The sequence below is a fragment of the Aspergillus ambiguus genome (genome assembly GCF_047715705.1).
Source record: "Aspergillus ambiguus strain CBS 117.58 unplaced genomic scaffold BDV59scaffold_11, whole genome shotgun sequence".
In the NCBI taxonomy this organism is placed as follows: Eukaryota; Fungi; Ascomycota; class Eurotiomycetes; order Eurotiales; family Aspergillaceae; genus Aspergillus; species Aspergillus ambiguus.
This window is the reverse complement of record NW_027395524.1, coordinates 45646-64431: the sequence shown is the minus strand read 5'-3', so window position 1 is coordinate 64431 and position 18786 is coordinate 45646. Positions and strand designations below refer to the sequence as shown.

General features: G+C 45.8%; 6 protein-coding genes across 6 annotated transcripts; 4 read left to right on the top strand and 2 right to left on the bottom strand.

Annotated features, from left to right (window-relative positions):
- Positions 1 to 497: 497 nt before the first annotated feature.
- BDV59DRAFT_207203 (zinc-binding alcohol dehydrogenase family protein) lies at positions 498 to 1457 on the top strand (the record flags this gene model as incomplete). The annotated part of the gene is made up of 3 exons (XM_073694948.1): positions 498 to 815; positions 852 to 1033; positions 1091 to 1457. The coding sequence occupies 3 exons, from the start codon at positions 498 to 500 to the stop codon at positions 1455 to 1457; spliced, it is 867 nt and encodes a 288-aa protein (XP_073548908.1).
- Positions 1458 to 2437: 980 nt separating this feature from the next.
- BDV59DRAFT_207202 (uncharacterized protein) lies at positions 2438 to 5735 on the bottom strand (the record flags this gene model as incomplete). Its single annotated transcript, XM_073694947.1, has 4 exons — positions 2438 to 2836; positions 2894 to 5064; positions 5131 to 5398; positions 5457 to 5735. 4 exons carry the CDS (start codon positions 5733 to 5735, stop codon positions 2438 to 2440), a joined length of 3117 nt encoding a protein of 1038 aa, XP_073548907.1.
- A 1605-nt stretch (positions 5736 to 7340) lies between these two features.
- BDV59DRAFT_192515 (phosphotransferase family protein) lies at positions 7341 to 8547 on the top strand (the record flags this gene model as incomplete). Its single annotated transcript, XM_073692056.1, has 3 exons — positions 7341 to 7439; positions 7497 to 7792; positions 7851 to 8547. 3 exons carry the CDS (start codon positions 7341 to 7343, stop codon positions 8545 to 8547), a joined length of 1092 nt encoding a protein of 363 aa, XP_073548906.1.
- A 735-nt stretch (positions 8548 to 9282) lies between these two features.
- Positions 9283 to 11620, top strand: BDV59DRAFT_192514 (enoyl-CoA hydratase/isomerase family protein; the record flags this gene model as incomplete). The annotated part of the gene is made up of 7 exons (XM_073692055.1): positions 9283 to 9366; positions 9698 to 9790; positions 9972 to 10090; positions 10140 to 10251; positions 10350 to 10430; positions 10734 to 10924; positions 10987 to 11620. The coding sequence occupies 7 exons, from the start codon at positions 9283 to 9285 to the stop codon at positions 11618 to 11620; spliced, it is 1314 nt and encodes a 437-aa protein (XP_073548905.1).
- Positions 11621 to 12910: 1290 nt separating this feature from the next.
- BDV59DRAFT_192513 (cytochrome P450) lies at positions 12911 to 14652 on the top strand (the record flags this gene model as incomplete). The annotated part of the gene is made up of 3 exons (XM_073692054.1): positions 12911 to 13111; positions 13159 to 13997; positions 14049 to 14652. 3 exons carry the CDS (start codon positions 12911 to 12913, stop codon positions 14650 to 14652), a joined length of 1644 nt encoding a protein of 547 aa, XP_073548904.1.
- Positions 14653 to 16715: 2063 nt separating this feature from the next.
- Positions 16716 to 17645, bottom strand: BDV59DRAFT_200998 (uncharacterized protein; the record flags this gene model as incomplete). Its single annotated transcript, XM_073693717.1, has 2 exons — positions 16716 to 17121; positions 17197 to 17645. The coding sequence occupies 2 exons, from the start codon at positions 17643 to 17645 to the stop codon at positions 16716 to 16718; spliced, it is 855 nt and encodes a 284-aa protein (XP_073548903.1).
- Positions 17646 to 18786: the final 1141 nt, after the last annotated feature.

Here is an 18786-nt window from a genome sequence, read left to right as displayed (position 1 = left end):
GGACGAGCATCTCCGTCATATCGTACGCAGCTGTACTCTCCCGTAACCAACAGACCGTCGATTAACTCCCCCTTAGCGCGACAAAGCCTGGGCTATTAACCAGTACCCGTGCATCGGGCGCTGGCACTTCACCAACCTGAGGGGCCTGGACCATCCCACCTTCCAAGCTATCGTAGATAGACTCAAGCAACTCGAAGGATGCCTTTCTCGATGTGGCCTGCTGTGTCGGGCAAGTTCTGCGGAAACTGGCTTTTCAGGGCGTCGATCCGGCCAGACTATATGGGACTATCCCCTTCCACTCTCTTGAGTCAAAAAAAATAGAGTAGTTTTTGGAAATATTGCTTGGGTGCGGCAATATGTGGGCCGATTTATTCGAAGCATAGGTCGTTGTAGTGACGAACATATTCGTGTTGAAGACCGCACGGAAAAGTATATAAATGGTTTATCTCGCCATACTCTCCCGAAAACGCAACATCTATCTCCAAGAATACCACAGAATGACTCAATATCAGAAGGCAATAATCACCCGCAACTTAGGGCAGGCCGAGTTCGTTTCTGACCGGTCTCTTCCTTCCCTTCGTGAGGGCTACCTCCTTGTCCAGACGATTGCTGTAGCCCTGAACCCGATTGATTGGAGGCGTCTAGAGAACACACCAGCTCCTGGAGCAACTATGGGCCACGATTATGCCGGCGTTGTGGTTGCAGTTGGTGCATCTGTCCGTCGAAAGTTCCAAGTGGGAGACCGGGTGTGCGGCCTGGTCAACGGGGGTGATGGCACGCAAGTGGAGAATGGCTCGTTTGCAGAGTATATCGTCGTCAAAGGCGACATCTAACTGAAAATTCCCGATGAGGTCAGCTTTGTCGATGCAGCAACTGGAGGCGTAGGTATCATGCCTGTCGGGCGGTGTCTCTATGGCCCATTTGGGTTAGGTCTACAGCTACCTGAGATTGGTCACAAGAAGCCGAAAGAGGCTATATTGATATATGGGGGAAGTACTGCATCAGCCCTCTGGGGAATTCAATTTGCCAAATTGTTCGCCTGACCCATTCACATACACTGCGAGGATTGTTACTGACACTGGGAGAAAAGATCAGGCTATATCGTGGTTACAACATGCTCACCTCACAATTACAAGCTTGTTAAAGCATATGGAGCCGATGTTATTATCGAATACCACGATCCAGAGTGCAGGAAAAGAATCCGTGAAGCGACAGACAACGCACTTGGAATGGTTTGGGATACTGTGGCCACGGTTGAGTCCGCCAAAATATGTGCGGATGTAATCAGTTCTGCTGGTGGAAAATACCATGCACTTCTTCCGGTACAAGCTCCTCGAGCCGATGTTATATCTGGTTTTACAGACGCTGGAACAGTCACCGGGGAGCCATTTGAATATGGTCCTCAGAGGACTACCATTCCAGCCATGCCAGATGAGTTTACATTCGCTATCAGGTGAGCTGCATTGGTGGAGAAGCTGTGGAAGGAGGGGAAACTAAAGACTCTACCTATTTACATAGGGCAGGGTGGGTTAGAAGGCATTCAAAAAGGACTCCTGGAGCTGAAAGGCAACAGGATCAGCGGTCGGAAAATTGTGTACATCATCAAAAACACTCGCTTTTGATAACTGCAGGGGAAAGGGAGGAAGCTCCCTAATGTTTGCCATGGAGATTTGTACAGTGACAATCTCATGAGCAACTGTTCTTCAAACAATTCATCATCAATCTTCAGCAGCCTCCTTCAGTAAGGCCTTGAATTCCCTTCAGAGACTTTCAAGTTGTCCATCAATGGTGCAATAACTGATTCAAGCACCTCGCATTGCATATTTTCATCTTCTAGTGTGGCCCCCTTCATCCCAGACCAAAACGGGCATCTTTCCACCACCTATTTATATCTGAATCCGCTTTCCAGTTCAACAGTGGGTAGATAACGGGTCGCCGTTTTGTGCTTGGTCACAGCTTTTGCACCGGATCATCATTGTCTAATGTCTATAATGCCTCGAGGCTTTCGCATAAGGAAAGTTCTACCAGGACGAGCCCTAAAGGGAAGAGAGCTTCTACTGTTATGGGTATTGACCCATCTGCGGAATATGCACCTAGGAGATTATCGAAAGGGGACATACAAAAAACAAATTCTCACGTCGAAAAGTTCAAGTTTGGGCTATTGCAATAAGAGAGCTTTCTCCCATATTCGGATTTCAATGACTCTTTCACTGCGGGCAGCTCACAACAAGAGTGTTGTTATTCCTTCGTTTCAAAAAATGATCTAACCCTATTGGACACTTTTAATGGAATTTTCAATATTTAGACCAGCTGCGAGTGTGGCCGTAGGGAGGGTTTTGCCGACAACAGATCGTGGGACGGGCAGGATCATAAAGAATCAAGACTCATGTGCATAGATGACCCAGAATAGGTCAATTTCTGTACCACACTATCATTTTCAAAAATCCCACTGCATTAACCAATTCTCCATCATTTTTGAAGTTATTGGGCCCATGGACTGCATTTTCTTGCTTGCGTTTTGCGTTTGACATGTGTCTAGGGCAAGAGGCAGTCCCAATTGGGGGGAATCTTTCAGGAGCCCGCGGTAGAAAGGCAATAGCTTCAGAGCAGGCTTGTTTTTAACGTCTTCTGCTGTTGGATCTCGTGTTTTCTCGAGCTCTGTGAGCCATTCATGATACTCTACCTCTTCCACCCTGTACAGTTTCTTAACTGCTGGAATGAGCGATGACCAAGGTTGTATTGATGGGTTGACAAGGTGAAAGAAGGCGCACAAAGCGTCACCTCGTTCACTGTGGCGTGATTGAATAATTTCTACTAGGATTTCCGAGAACATATCCTGCAAAGTGATTCTGAGCGAACATTATCTTTTGCTCGAGAGATATTCTGTCCTTACCACGGGAATCCAATCAACGACTGCAGATCCTAATGTAGCAGGAATCTTGCCCATTGCCTTTGATGTCGCTATAAGGGTAGGCAGCCATTCTTGAGGATTCCATTTCCCGTGCGTTGCCACAGGGCCTGCTATCTGACCAACCCTGTAGACTGTTGCAGAGATGCTCGAACGGCGAGCAGCTTCGAAGCAGATCCGCTCGCAAATATACTTCGATTCGCTGTAACCATTTGGAACGACTGGTGCACAATCTTCGATCGGTGCCTCTGGTACTGATGGGCCCATTTTTGGTGACCAATTGCCCACCGTGCCAATAGAAGAAATGAAGTGAAGATGAGCATTGGCGCTGCGAATGGTGAAGTCTACAAGGTTTTTCATGCCTCTGATATCAGTATCGTCGAAAGCATCTAAGCTCTGGTTGAAATCTACTTTCCATGCGGCGTGAATAATAGCGTCGACCGACTCGAGAAGCTCCGTATATACTGTGCCGTCCAATCCCATGTTAGGCTCCGCCAGGGACGATTTGTAAATCGTCAACTTCTCTGCCCATTTCTGGTCACCAAACAAAAGCCCCTTTTCTTCGAAGCTTTTTGCTAGTCTCGAATTTGCGTTACTTGAACGAGTGAGACAGTAGATCGTTGACACTGCAGGGCATTCAAGTAGATTATGGAGTAAATATGTTCCTAGAGAACCAGTGGACCCGGTCATCAATATAACTGAAGGGAACTCCTTTCTGGAAGCAGCAGCTCTACCCCCTATTCTTGGGAGATTCGCAACATACTTGTCCACTGCGTTTTGGATCTTCTGCTCTCGGGGTGCGATAGGGTGCGTGTGGCCGCTAACGACATGGAATATGACTTTGGAAATCCTTTTTATCGTGGGATTCTCATATATCGCTTGAGGGCTTATCACGTCTGCCTCGACATGAGGACGGTGTAGTCGTACACCTCGTTGTAGGATGTTGCTTAGTCGAATCGTCATAAGAGAGTCGAATCCCATCCGGTAGAGATCCTCTTCATCGGGCACTGACTTGCCCAAGATGTCGTATACAATCTGACGAGTGTATTCTGAGATATGGGGAAGATCGAGTGGATCCTCCAGAGTATATTCTAAGTTATCGATCAAATTAGCTGCGTAAATATCGTGCACTTCCGTCTCATAGTCGCGAAGTACAGCACGCCTTTGTGTTGTACCCTTCGGTGTTTTCTTGAACGGCTTCTTGTTTGAAGCAAGCTTGATTCTTCCCTTAGTGATACGGGTGTAGCCTGCGCTAGCATGGTTCGCTGCTTGTACAGTCGGCCATATCTCGTCAATGAATTGTTCACCATCCATAGAAAACGCGTCTGCGATTGGCTCCACGAGTAACGCTGCTTCAAACCTAGCCTGGCCAACAATAACTGCGCTCCTTATTAGAGCATGGCTTTCGAGAATCATCTCCATTGGGACAGGATTAAACTTTTCGCCATTGCTGAGCACGATAAGGTCATCCCGACGGCCGTAAAACTTCCACAGGTGTGGCAGTGTAGGATGCTGGATAAAAAGGTCGTTGGTGTGATAAATGTCCAAATGTGGGAAGGTGTGAAAAATGCAATGGAAGTGTCGAGAGTGTGGCTGTCTCGGGATAACAAGCTCGAATACGCCATCCCCTATATCGTGCATCTCAACTCCGTATGCGGGGCTCCATTCATAGTATGCCCAATGTGCCTTATTTTCAGGCACCATAGCTGGTATCCATCCAGCCTCACTAGAACCAATGGTCGTGACGAGCCGCGTATATTTTGAAAGGAGGTCGCCCGTTTCCTGAGCCAAGGGGGCGCCCCCAACAAAAACACATTTCAGATGGCGCAAACAATTTAAGGCTTCGTCGGACTGACTCAGGTCTTCGACTATTGAGGGGGGATAAACTGCTGCCGCCGGCCGGGTAGCCTGCATCAGTTCTACAAGAAAAGTGACTGAAAGGGGCTTGTCAGGACCAAAAATGGCAGGAGTCCCATGGTAAATGGATATAACAAAACTGATAAGGCCCATTATATGGAAGAATGGAGTTGTGGTTAAGACTGCTTCCCCCATGTTGTAATAAATGTTTGGCTGACGGCCTTCCGGCCAGGAAAGCAAATGGTAAGAATCCATCGCTGCGAAGAAACCATTCGTCAAAAATACAGGCTTAGGAGGACCTAAAATTGAGGATATTAGTTTTGTAACTTCCATTACGGAAACTATAAGTAAACTAGTGAACTTACCGGTAGTCCCGGAGCTGTGAATAATACACGCCGTGGCATCTTTTAGATCTGCATAACATGACCTCCATGGATACGGCTTCATGGAAACTTGATTGTCAAGTATATCTCGTATACTCGGGACCTGGAATGCCTCAAGACAGTTATCATAACTCAGGATCTCGAGTACATGTGTCTCTTTCTGTTCACTGTAAAATATCTTGGTACATTTCGTGGTGGCTAGTAAGTGAATGGTAGCTTCATGTGCGTTCCTCGTCGATGGGAGGAAAGGCTAAATAGACAGCGCCCAGATTAATATTTGGGAGATATGAATGTCTGGAAGAACATACCTTATATCCCATCTTTTGACACGCGAGAACGAAAAAGCAGTAGCGCACATCGTTACTACCTATATATGCCAAGGTCTCTTGAGACCTGGTTGTTCCAAGTCTTTTTTCAATCCACCAGCATAGAATATTAATAGCATCAAAAAGGTCTTTCATGCGAAGTGTCTGGAATCCATCACTTATCTCAGGCCCTCTTGGAATGACCGCGAATGGCTTCGTGGGCTCTTTATCGACAAGATAATCAACAGTAGCGGCAAGAAGCCTCTCTCCTCGTGAACTCATGGTGTCCGTCTCAGAAGAATGCATAAAGTTGAAGATGAACCCAATTATCAAAAGAAAACGAAATAGTACAAGCAGAGCAATTACCAAACCCGCCTTAGAAAAAAAAAAAAGGGAGGGGGGTAGAGGCCGTTCAACCAGGATTTACTGCAACCTTATTTCATTATCCCGAGCTTCATATGATTGTTTGCTGTCGGGCGAGGGCAACAACTTGTACATCATCTCTGTGAGGCGATGACGGTGATGTCATGAGTCCATGACCAACGAGCTAGTATCTAGGGCCGCCATTTTTGGCAGGGTGCGTTCGCTATGTGTACTCGGAGTAAATCGAAATAATTTGTTGAAGTGGAGCACGCAGAATACGGCATTTGTCTTCATACATATAGAATACGACGGCTCAAATTACACTATTGCATCATAATTGAACCAAATGTGGGTTAGTCCGCAGGAGTTGCATATTTCTGTGAGAACATAAAGATTAGCTGTTGGGGCCTATGGAGGATAGGGGCAGGAACGCGAGTGATCATCCTTCTTATTATAACTATCCCGTATCGTGATGATGTGAAAGCCACACCTTTGCTTTCTGCACGGTGCCGTTTATGTATCTATATATTTTGACTTGCAAACCTTATCCCTACGATGAAATCTCTCCGCCACCAGACATACAGTAAAAATATTAGAATACACGACAAAGGACACCTCATATTTCACTTGATTAACATCATTTTAAAACTGTTTGACACATTTTATAAGTTAGCAAAATTGGCATATTTCAGCTTGTTTTGACGTTCTGGGGTACGCCTGTATGCGTCTTTCCATGTGTTTGTGGAGTGGCCAAAAGCTGTGAGAGAAAATGTTTTATATATATAAAAAGCAAGAAACCAGGATAGTTTTAATACGCCCCTACATTGGCTATGGAGCTACGGCTCTTCCCATAGTCCAGGCCGTTTCTGCCGAAGGCAGTACGCGTTGCTAACATGGACGATACTTTGTACTTTGCGAAACCGATACCGTCGCGTTTCCTGGAGCTATCAGTCGTTCCCGTTAACTTTGCGGTTTGAGCGCGATCCATCTGAGTTCGAGTAATGCATTGACCGCCTGACCCGGAGAATGCCAGGCAGCTTGCTGTATGAAGTATCCCAGCCGGATGCAAGTTTCCATTTGCGTACGGCGCACAGACCTGTTGCATCGCCGACACTCTTGGCTGCTGAAATGTTGAGACAGTCGATCAGAACGCAACTACATCCCACTGTTGGTGTCAACTCCGCCAACCTTCGTCTTCGGTTGCCTGAATTAGATTAGACGTTTACAATTGGGATGTGGGAAATCAAAAAGGTTGCTGTGCGCATGCCCCGAGCTTCGTTACTTCGTAAGACCATGCGGGTCCCCTATGTGAGTATCGTAGCTTAGACTATTCATTAATAGATTTACATGTAGCCAGAAAGCTGAAGACTAATTTTACCAAAGCCGTTATGAAAAACTCTTTTGTAATATAAAACGCTAAGCTTATAGCCTTTCTAGGAGACTACCCGTCTCTATACGAGTACCATTCTGCGTGCCATCGTCTATTCACTATCTTTTTACACCTCGAGGATCTGAATTAAAAAAATGACTGGGCCTATTCGACAGCTGATTGATATTCCAGCCCTTGAACGATACCTCATTCAAGCCATCCCGGCAATCCAAATTCCACTGGGTGTAACGCAGGTGAGGACCCGCATAGCGTATCGTTCACTATCGGCTACCTGACTTCAACTCCTATAGTTTAGTTTTGGGCAGTCTAACCCGACATATAAGCTGATCTCTGCCGACGGAACCTCCTATGTGCTACGAAAGAAACCGCCTGGGAGGCTTCTCTCGAGAGCAGTTCATCAAATCGAGAGGGAGTACAGGATCCTCTCCTGCCTCCGGGATACAGATATTCCCGTCCCGAGAACTTACTGTTTGTGTGAAGACAGTAGTGTTATTGGGACCCCTTTTTACGTTATGGAGTATTTGAGCGGTCGGATATTCACGGATGCGACGATCCCAGGCGTGGGCTCAATGGAGAGAACCGCACTGTAAGACAGTATTTACATCACATGCCATTATTTACCACTTACCTTCCCCTTGCAATAGGTGGAAAGATGCAATACATGTTCTCGGGAAGATACACAACGTCAACTTCCAGTCTATCGGCCTCCAGGATTTTGGTAAGCAAGGCGGTTACTATGATCGTCAGACGTCAACATTCGCCTCGCTGTCCCGAGTACAGGCAGGAGTCAGAGACCCTTTTTCCAATGCACTCGTGGGAGAGTTACCGCACTTTTTTGAACTAACTAAGTTCTTTTCCAATAAAGAACTCCAACCCCGGGATCGAAACACTATAGTGCACGGTGACTATAAGATGGATAACCTCATCTTCCATCCAACGGAGCCGCGAGTCATCGGAGTCCTTGACTGGGAGATGGCGACCATTGGCCATCCTCTTTCAGATTTTTGTAACCTGACTCATCCTTATTTTTGGGGTGTGCTGAACCAGGATGTGAGAATGTTCCGCCCTGGTAAAGTGGCAGGACTGCCTACGCGCGCACAGTGTGTACAATGGTATATAGACGTTGCCCGCTGGAATCCGTCACCAGACCTTGCCTGGGGAGATGCATTTTTCGCATTCCGAACTACGGTGATCTTACAGAGTGTCGCGGCCCGACACGTCCAGCGCCAGACAGGGAGTGTCGATGCGTCACATTATGCCATGAAAGTAAAGCCGTCCGCTGAAGATACGTGGGAGTTGGTAAAAAGGGCAAGCCCTACTAGGCGAAATGGCAATTTGTAACATGCAACGCCACACATTAAGTATGGAGTTCTGGGCATAAACCTGATTATGTACCACGAGGCGTTTCTTCTGAATGACCGCCGACTTAATTGGGTGTCGCAATGAACGTATAGTTAACTACGTAGCTGCAGGAGCCAAACTAGATAGGCAATGTCACGATTGTGCAAGAGCACATTTCCCTGCAAATATCTGCGTATAAGGAAACGCCGAAGGTGCCTATATTATTTACCATAAACTGTGTAGGAGGACAAAATGATGTATATTTTCTGTATCGTAAATGGTGTAAATAGAACTTTTCCACACACACCTCAAGAATTCTGGACTGTAGGAGCTTTCTCCACTTTTTCGCAAGACCCAACCTTCGTCACATATCTGTCATGTCCTCATCCAATCCCTTCGATATTGTCGAGTATGTATTACCTTGCTAGCACATTTGGCAGCATACTCGTGCAATCGCAGGTAAACAGGAGGATATCCTCCAGCTAGCTGTGAAGCGGTACATTCCTCGCGATAACTGCAACCACAAGCCTGGCGAGATAACGATTATAGTTGCATCCGGTAATGGATTTGTGAAGGTACTTTAGCAATACCAAACTACTAAGCTTTCCTAGATTGCTTAATCTAGACATAGGAGCTCTATGAGCCTATCTGTGAGGGAATCATACATACAGCGTAAAACGCAGGAGTTCTGGATCAGAATTATTTCGGCAGCAGACTTTGCGAATGATGGCCAAAATGCCTCACTCAATAAAAGTCTTCTTGGAAATGACGATGAGTGCAGAAGATATACCACCAGGGAGTACACGGGTGGAAAGGGAAGTAAAAGGAACCTTTACTAGCTAACGTACTCTAGCAAACTATTTCGACCATAGTCGTTATCTCCCTCAATTGGTCAATACCAAGAGAAACGAGCTTCCTCATCCTATAGTTGGTATTGGGTATAGCATGGGGAGTGCTGTCTTGTTAGCCGTCTATCCTTTTCCCTTTGCCGCTTGTTGACATTTTCCTTAGCAGAGTACAATTGAGCTTGATGCACCGGGGACTACTCCACAGTATGGTGTTTATGGACCCAGCCTTTCGACACTCGATTACTCCGCTCAATAATAAGACCCTATTTGACGAAAGCCATGCACTCCATCCCATCCTCCAGACATCCACTTATAGACGAAAATCGTGGCAATCCAGTGAGGAATCGACTGAATCATTTCAACAGGTTACCTTTTACCAAACCTGGGACCTGCGTGTCTTCCACCAGCTAATAAAACACGGCCTGCGGGAGAAACATGCGCATACCTGATCTACTAGGAGAGTCGAAAAGCCCGATAAACTTGGGGGCAAAGTCCCAGTAGCACTGAGCATCCCACTTTCCCAGGAACGCACTGACCATGGGCGGCCATATTTCAATCTTCCTGTTCCTGATACAGCACCCTGAAAACCGTCTTACCCATCCAGATTTAGGTCCTCGACCCATAACATCACTGGCCTTTTACCGTCCAGAGGCAGCACAAGCTCTTAATCAGTTGCCATATTCACGGACAAGCGCGTTATATATATTTAGAAGTAAGTCACATTTTAGTTTATTGGGGCCAAAGGAAGATAAACTCCAAAAACGGTATTGCTATTGGGGCCAGTGGCGGTATCACTCCTGACCGTGTACGTGAGGCCTATTTACAAGGGTTTTCGCATCAGGCTCCATTTGAAGCAGTTAACAGATGTGCCGACAAAATGTCTCATTGATTTGGCCGTGATTGGACCGCTGGCGTGAGGAAGAGAAGGCTTTTAACGACAGCTGAGCGACAAAGACCCTGAGGGAGAAGATGACAGTGGACGAACAGTGGAAAAAGTATAACCCACAAAATCGAAATTCTGAACCTTCCCATCCAGTCGGCTAGAATGCTATTACCTACCTTTATCGTTCCATCGCAGGAGGATGTCTGTTACTGTTTTAAATTTGAAATTTCCATCTGTTTGATAAAGTTTTGACTTGCGTTGCGCCGTTGGGAATAGAGTTTATACGCGCCTTCAAAGCAAGAAAGGTCGCCTCTTATGCAAATGAGGAAATTCATTAACCGGATATTGGATGCATGCGACTATAAAGAGTATGTTCGCATTATGCCGAAAGTGTATTAATCCCAGAGCACCCGTAGTTGATATGAAACCTGGATCAGGAGCATTTGACGTCCAAGATGGAAGGCCAAAATCCTATCACCGTCCATCAGCGAGGTAATATTGCTGTTGTTACTATAAATCGCCCCAGAAAGCTCAATTCACTGAATCAAGACCATTATTACCGACTCGGCGAATGCTTTCGCGAAATTGACAGGAGAAAGGACGTCCTTATCACCGTGCTAACCGGCACAGGACGGTTCTTTTCAGCGTAAGCCAAACTCCTCCCTAACCTACGGCATCACAGACTAATTCCTTTTCCTCACAATGCAGTGGAGCAGATATAGGCTCTGCATTTAGCAACACGGTTTACGGACATGATGCGCGGCGTAATATGTCCAGCACCTACTTCTCCAACCTAGACATTACGCATACCTTTGCTCACCACTCTAAGATCCTGATTGTGGCACTGAACGGGCCAGTGGTGGGGTTTTCGGCAGCGCTTATTGCACAGGCGGACTTTGTCTATGCTGCTCCCCATACCTTCCTCCTTACACCATTTTCCTCGCTAGGTGTTGCTGCTGAAGGCGCGGCTTCCCGATCATTTGTCCAACGTCTGGGTATTTCCAAGGCAAATGAAGCCCTTATCATGAGCAAAAAGATTTCCTGCAACGAACTTGTGGCGTCGGGATTTGTCAACAAAGTTATCTCTTCCCCATCTGGGAGGCAGGAGGACTCTACCGGGTTTTTAGAAGAAGTACTTAGGGAGGTCGATGAAAGGTTTGAGAGGAGCATGGCGCAGCCCAGTTTGCTTGTTATCAAAGACCTGATTCGTCGGCATGAGAGACCCCTCATTGCACAGCATAATGTGCTGGAAGTATATGCTGGACTGGACACGATAACAACTGGCGTGCCACAGAAGCGATTCCAGGATTTACTCGACGGAAAGACTAGTCATAAGTTATAGATACCAGAATGCCCACGCCCCATAAGTTTGGTTTATAGAGGTACCAATGTAGTTGAGACGACGGAAACATATCATTGGACAGATGTTCATGGTACATAATTCGGATTATATGCGTGCTGTAATAACAGGTATAGTGGGAATATAGAGTTGTCTGGACATGCCAGTTGTTCTGGTCGGTCATGAATTAGGATATGCATTCACTCCCGAAAGGTGACAGAGGAACCATAGTAGGAAAGCTGCGTGCATGAGCTTTTGCATCTTATTAATGTAAGAATATTGTAAACACTGCCTAACAAGGTCACCACGCATGAGTTCAGTGTTTTTAGGTTCACCGTAGAGTGATTCAATCCGCATCGAGCTTAAAGTGGAATACATGCAGCTCAAGTTAGGACATGCCTTTAGGTTGGATTAGAAATAACTCACACATAACAAGCCGAATTCCTTTTACCGGGTCGCAAACTATCCGCTCAGGAGGGAAAGGGTACCCAACAAGGATCAACCGCGACAGTTGATCGTCACGTCATGGCTACCTATTCTAAGGGACCGGCATCTGGGTGTGGCTGCACCCCACTCATTCCGTAGAGCTGTCGTCATATAATGGCAGTTGTTTTTCGAATGATATCCCAGAATGGAAGATACGACAACGTTGTTTCAGCAGTTATATTATGTCACCTATGCAAAGCAAACTAATGGATTCAAGACGACTAGCTCTCTGCCTTGAAGGGGCGAAGCTCTATACAAAATGATTACGAACCTTGTATGCGTCCTGGCTTGGGGGTTAAATCTCTTGATTCCTAATACTAAATGGGAAGGTGGAACTATCTAGAGGTCGCTGAGGTGCGTGGTTCACGTACAATCTGTATACTGATTGGTCCGCGCTTAAACGGGTCCAACAAATGATGTCTCTTGGAGAGGCGCTAGTCCTAATTGGGCAGGCGGCGTGCACTGCATCGGCATAATATCCATAAAAGAAAATGCAAGCTCAGATTGCCCCTTGTAGAAATATGACAAGCTCGCTTCTTATTTCTTGATTATACGTGGAGTCTGCAGGATGTCAGAACAGGCATCTTACGTATTAATCCCTCTAGATTACTTTTTTCCAACTTATTTCGAATGATGATTCAGTGTATGAATGGCCACAGCTGAATACGCATGTTGATCAAATAATTTCAAGGCATAATGTAGAATTCAAGTCATATAAATATAAGGTCCCTCCTCTGAAACCTCTGCAAAGCCGACCTGATTACAGATATCGCTCAAAAGGCATATCACTTAACTGCCAATTGCACCATGGAGCAAAAGGCAATCTTCGGTCTCGGGGGGTTGGGAGCCTGGGGCTTAGTGCGCTATGTGGGAGTTTCCTACAAAGCATTGTGGAAACTGCTGGGTATCGTGGCTGTCTTTTGGCCTCTACTCTCTCTAGTGTCTATCTCTATCAAGACCTTACTCAGGCGACACCGAAGCGCTTTCAAAGACTTGCCTGGACCGAAGGTAAACAAAAACATTGTCTCTATAATTTTACAATCTACTTCTAACAGGAACAGTCTGTTAACTGGTTCTATGACCATATATTCGACATTTTCGACGAGCCCCTAGCGAACAAGGTCACTGACTGGATCAATGAGAGGCCCTATCCCAACGGACTGATGCACTTTTTTGGCTTGTTTGGCTCGGAGTATATCGTCCCCACAGACCACGACGCTTTAGTCGATGTCCTTTCCAATCGGTCACATGACTACGAGAAGACCCGTTCGTTTCGGAGATATGCAGACCGGTTTTTTGGGAACGGGCTAGTATCACAGGAACAAGAGGTGCATAAAAGAAACCGGAAAACATTCATGCCAATTTTCAACCAAAATGGCGTTAATAATGTGCGACCCTTGTTAACAGCAAAGTCAAGAAAATTCGTTGACTGCATATCAGCACTTTGCAAGGATACTAGCGAGTCAGTCCATAACAATAATGCAAAGCCGAGATCTGCTAGTCTCCGTTATACCGACTTTGTTTTCAGGGTGACCATGGATGGCTCTAGTGAGCTTGCATTCGGTATTGACTTGAAATCAATTGAAGGTCACAACCTCCATATCGTCGAAGCCTTTAAAGAGATCTTCTTCGGCAGCAACCAACAGCGATCCCGTTTTATCTGGCATAATCTTTTGCCATCATGGCTGAATAGTCTGATACCTTCTGAAGATGATAAGAGGATGGATAAAGCGAGGGCTCTCTTGACTGATTCAATTCGTACTATTGTCCGAAAGCGAACTGCGAGGATGAAGGCAGAAGATTCTCGGTCAGACTACTTATCCAATCTAGTACTGTCGGGTGCTTTTAATGAGGATGAGCACTTACCACAGCTCAATACCATCATTGCTGCAGGGTAGGTCGCAAGTACAGATCCAAATTCATTATATTGACTAAAAATATGAAGGTTTGAGAGCTCAGGCGGGTCACTGGGTTTTGTTATCTATTGTTTTGCCGCGAACCAAGATGCCCAAGAGGCAGTAAGAAGAGAATTAATGGAGGCGAAAGGCGAAAAAGAGCAACTTGATGAGGACGAATATGAGCATCTTCCTGTTTTAAACGCCATGGTTATGGAATCACTGCGACTCTATCCTTCGTTCCCTCTCCTTTTGCGGAAGGCAATCCGCGACACGACCATCAAAGGCCGCTTTGTTCCGCGTGGAACTTATATTGCCATCTGCCCACGGGCTATTAACTGCGCTCGTCACCTCTGGGGACCTGATGCAGAGCAGTTCAACCTCGACCGGTGGATCGACCGGTCGGATCCGACTAACCCGAGGCAAATTGCTTCTGGGAGTGCTCCTACCACTGCTTGTATGCTTTCATTTGGATACGGGACACGGAGTTGTGTTGGACGGAACCTAGCTATGGCGCAGATGAAAAGGCAGGTAGCTCTGATAGCAGAGCATTTCCGCGTGGAGACTGTGGATGGCCGGGCCCCTCACCCTTCGGGGATGTTCGCATCTACTCCTCCGCATGATCTTCATCTCCGGTTCACTGAGCTAAGTTAAGCTGCACGAGACAACCAAGAAACCAGAAAGCTACGATTATATCATCGCAGAACGTAACTGGTGCAAATTATTGCGAGCCAGGGATGCAAGAGACACCTTAATGGTATTATTATGGGAACGCAGCAAGACCACCTTCAAGGGATAAAAGATGCTCGTGCAGGCTGTCCAATGCCTTGGCTGGCATCCATTATGTGACCAGCTCATCCTGGTTTTAGCGTTAGAGAAGTCTCCTATAGCAAATACAACACTTCGGACGCGATTGTTACAGTCTATTCAGAAAGTTGATGGTATTGGTCGATTCTGGCACCTTGACGAAAACATCTGACTATGGAAAGGGAAAGGAAAGGATGATAAAGACCTCTCTACAATCTAAAGCCCTTTTATAGAGCTCTAGATGAGTTATCTTAATTAGGAGGAAGTTCTAAAGATAATCTCCAATAGTAAATGCCTAAGATAAACTTTACTATAGAAGTGCTATTTTATCATATAATTACCCCTTTTAATAAGATACAACTATTCTTAGCTATATAAATGTAACATAGTAATAATAAGTAAATAAAACAAATTCTAGATTCTACTTCTTAGAATAACGAATAGTAAGATATATAATTCCTAAGAGATTATCCCGGATCTATTTATATTTAATGAGTTCTAGATACCTAATATCTAATAACAAATAACTATCGAACGGTGGGAGTTCGGTATAGCTGCAGAAGAAATATCTAACTAATTCGATTTGACTTCAGATGTTCCTCGCAGAATACTTAGATTTCTAGGAGGAACGCATAGAAATCTAAGTGGAAAGTGAGAGATAAGCCAAAAGATCAATTAAAGAGTAGATACACCTTCTTTAGCGACTCACGTCCTTAATCTTCTAAAGAATCATGAGGAATTAGGCGATATATATTAAATAGAGATGGTCTGTAAATCTGAATAGAATGAAGGGTCTGAATCAGAAGGGGTAGGCATGGAATGAATAGTAACTTAGAATAGAATGCGCCTGTAGAAGCTGAAAGAGCTTTACGAGAATCAATGGCAATTGTCCAAGGGCATATGGAAAGCACTCCAGATAGTGAGTCATACTTTCTGTTAAACGATCAGGCAATATTGACAACGCGCTAGGCAAGGGGCCGCCAGAGACTCATCAGGGAGTAGCGTCAGCTCTTCAGAGGCATTGTTCCCAGTACCTGTCAAAAAGCGTGGCTCGCCATTTCTTTGACAATGTGTGCCAAACCTACCAAGCCATGATTGAGGAGATTGAACTTCGTCAAGATAGACTACCTCGCGACCTCGAAACATACATAAGGATTTGAACAGAGTCAATTGGTATCATGCCTATGCTTACCCTGACTGAGAGTATTTATCGGCCCTCGGGGGATCAAGAAACATGCTTGATGGAGATGAAAGAGCTGGCTGTTGTGATTGGATTACAAAATGATCTTCTCGGATTGAGAAGGACGTTGAAAGAGGAGATATCGTGAATGTCATTGTCATTGAAAACGAACAGGACTCAGAATCTGTGAATGGAACGAAGTTGGAGTGGACAAGTGCCGTTCAAGAAATATGTTCGAGGCACAATCAAAGTGTGTTCAAAATGGAACAAATTATCGAAGTGTGCTGCAGGCTGGAGGGACATATGCAAGTGAGGATGTACTTTTCTTTAAAGTAGTGTTGCTCTTTGCAGAAAGGCACATCACATATTGTACTTCCGCAAGAAGGTATCAAGTTGTCTTCCAACAGTTTCAGGGATGACCGGTTGACGTGAAAATATTAACAACTTCCAGTCTTTTTAAAAGCTCCTTTTCTCCTATCATAGAATTGCCCCCATTCCGTCCTGTGTATTTATCATCCTTCAAGCTCTGCCGCAGGCTCTCTTGGTTTTGGGGAGTCCTTAATCAGCTTTATGGCGTATACTGAAGAGCCGGGTGGATTGATATACATTAATCAGTAACCTCGTGTACGATTGATCTTGCCGGTCATATCTATTGAACACATTCCATTGCTGTAAGATATTTGAGGTCAAAGCATTTTGGGACTCGAAACAAAATCCCATAAACCCCCTCCTAAGCAATTCCAATCAAGGCAGCCCCAATGACGATAGCAACGATCCAAACTCCCAAAACTCCTCCTGTCTCCCGAAACAATGCCCCCGTCTGTCGTGCAGCACTTGACTCGGAATCAGTTTTCGATATGTCAGACGGCTGATGCACAAAGACCACCATTGGAACTACACTGACTGGGACAAAGGACGATGTCTGGCTGGGTTGGAGGCTGATGGTCATCGTGCTGAATGGCGTTGTGCCCTCCACATCCAAAAAGTCTCGCGTGACTGTTGTCTCGCCGTACACCAGATCAGTAGTATACGTCGCTTCATCGCCATGTGGAAGAAAGACCCTACAGCCGGTCGAAAATGGATAGGGGGTCGTTATCGGAGAATAGCAGCCAGCCGCAGGGTTGGGTGTCATGCCACTGGAATTGAGATAATCGTCCGTCAGAACTTCATGTTGAAACGAACGCGCTGCGTACCATAAATGGCGGGCTTACCTCGGACAGCACATCGCAACCGTCTCGCTTGGCTGGAGAACGTTCATAAAAGCTTCAAACAACGGGTAGTACGGCGCCTCGTTGTACTGAATGTATTTTCCCAAAACGAGATCGAAGGACAGTGATGTCGTAACGGGGCCGTCTCCTGCTCGCGAAGCGGTGCCTGCAGTCGTCCATCCAGAAGGGCAGTATAGCCCCGGCGATTCGTAGCCGAAGCCTCCAACGCTCAAAGGTCCCTTGTCCACCTCTGGGACCTTAGATCCATATGGGATACAACTCAAGGGAGAAGGTTTGCAATCCACATATAACTTAACGAATTCCGGGGTGCCAGACTCTGCCAGGTAGACTTGTTCCGGTGAGGTGGTGCAGGACGGCGGTGGTGTAAACGTAGTTGTGAGAGGACCCCAGTTAGTGAATTCGTAGCCGTTCATAGATGTAACCGATGACATGTTGATGACAGTTAGGTTTTGAGGCTGGTGGTGAGATAGGGTCGTGGGTAGAAACACGAAGCATTCACACTTGAAAGAGAACTTGCAGCCAAAGTCGATGCACGGTGAATGATAGAGGCTTTGTGCTTTCTTATGCCTCCCCCAGACTATATACACTCTTCAGACGAGGCGTGCCAAGAGGAATGAGCTCGGCTACGCTGAATCCTTCAGCAACAAACAAAGCGTACTCTCTCCTGGAGTATATCCAATCGTTTGAGTTGGCGAGAAACACTTCGCGGCTTATTACCCCGTCAGGAAATGATAGTCAGCACCCGATCTAACCGAAGTTCAAGTGATTTATACTCGGCTGAAATATTGATTGATTGCTTCAGCCTTGCACCTGCCCCAGTGGAGAAATATTTTCTCCATATGACTAGTGCGTTCCGCTTGACTGTAGGTAAACGAAGCTTTACCTTTTAGAAAGCTTGATATCACGTCAGATAGTATCCTCCTGGTCTATCATCTCCGACGGTACGCCGCTCCCCGTCTATTCCATTTGGGATTTATAATGCGGAACACGTAGACTCCCAGAACCGTTAGACAGACAGCTGACGAACTTGTATTGGACTCCTGTGCGAGAACACATATTTTATTGACAAGTCTGTCGGCTGGCACAGGAAAAATCGTTTGTCTTACCACCAGGTTTGGCTGTGGCTCCTTACTGCAGCGTAGATGAACGCCAACGTCAAGGTAACAGGACTCTGATAGCTATAAGTCATAATTAAAAACCAAAATCCAGGAGTCGTGCCATTTTAAAGTGCTCTGTTCTTGGGGGTCAAACTCTAGAACACTTGAATAGAGCCGGGGCTCCAGCCTAGAAACTGCTCTAAGAATAACTTTACTATCTCAGACTAAGGCCGTTTCTCATCTCTTCGTAACTGTAATAGGAGGTCCTATTTTTCAGATAAATACGGCATGTTACCCTCTATTCAGAAAGATGATGGTGTTGGTCGATTCTGGCACCTTGACGAAAAACATCTAACTATAGAAAGAGAAAGGAAAGGAAGATAAAGGCCTCTTTATAATCTTAAGCCCTTATATAGAGCTCTAGATAAGTTATATTAATTAGTGGGAAGTTCCAAAGGCAATCTCCAACGGCAAA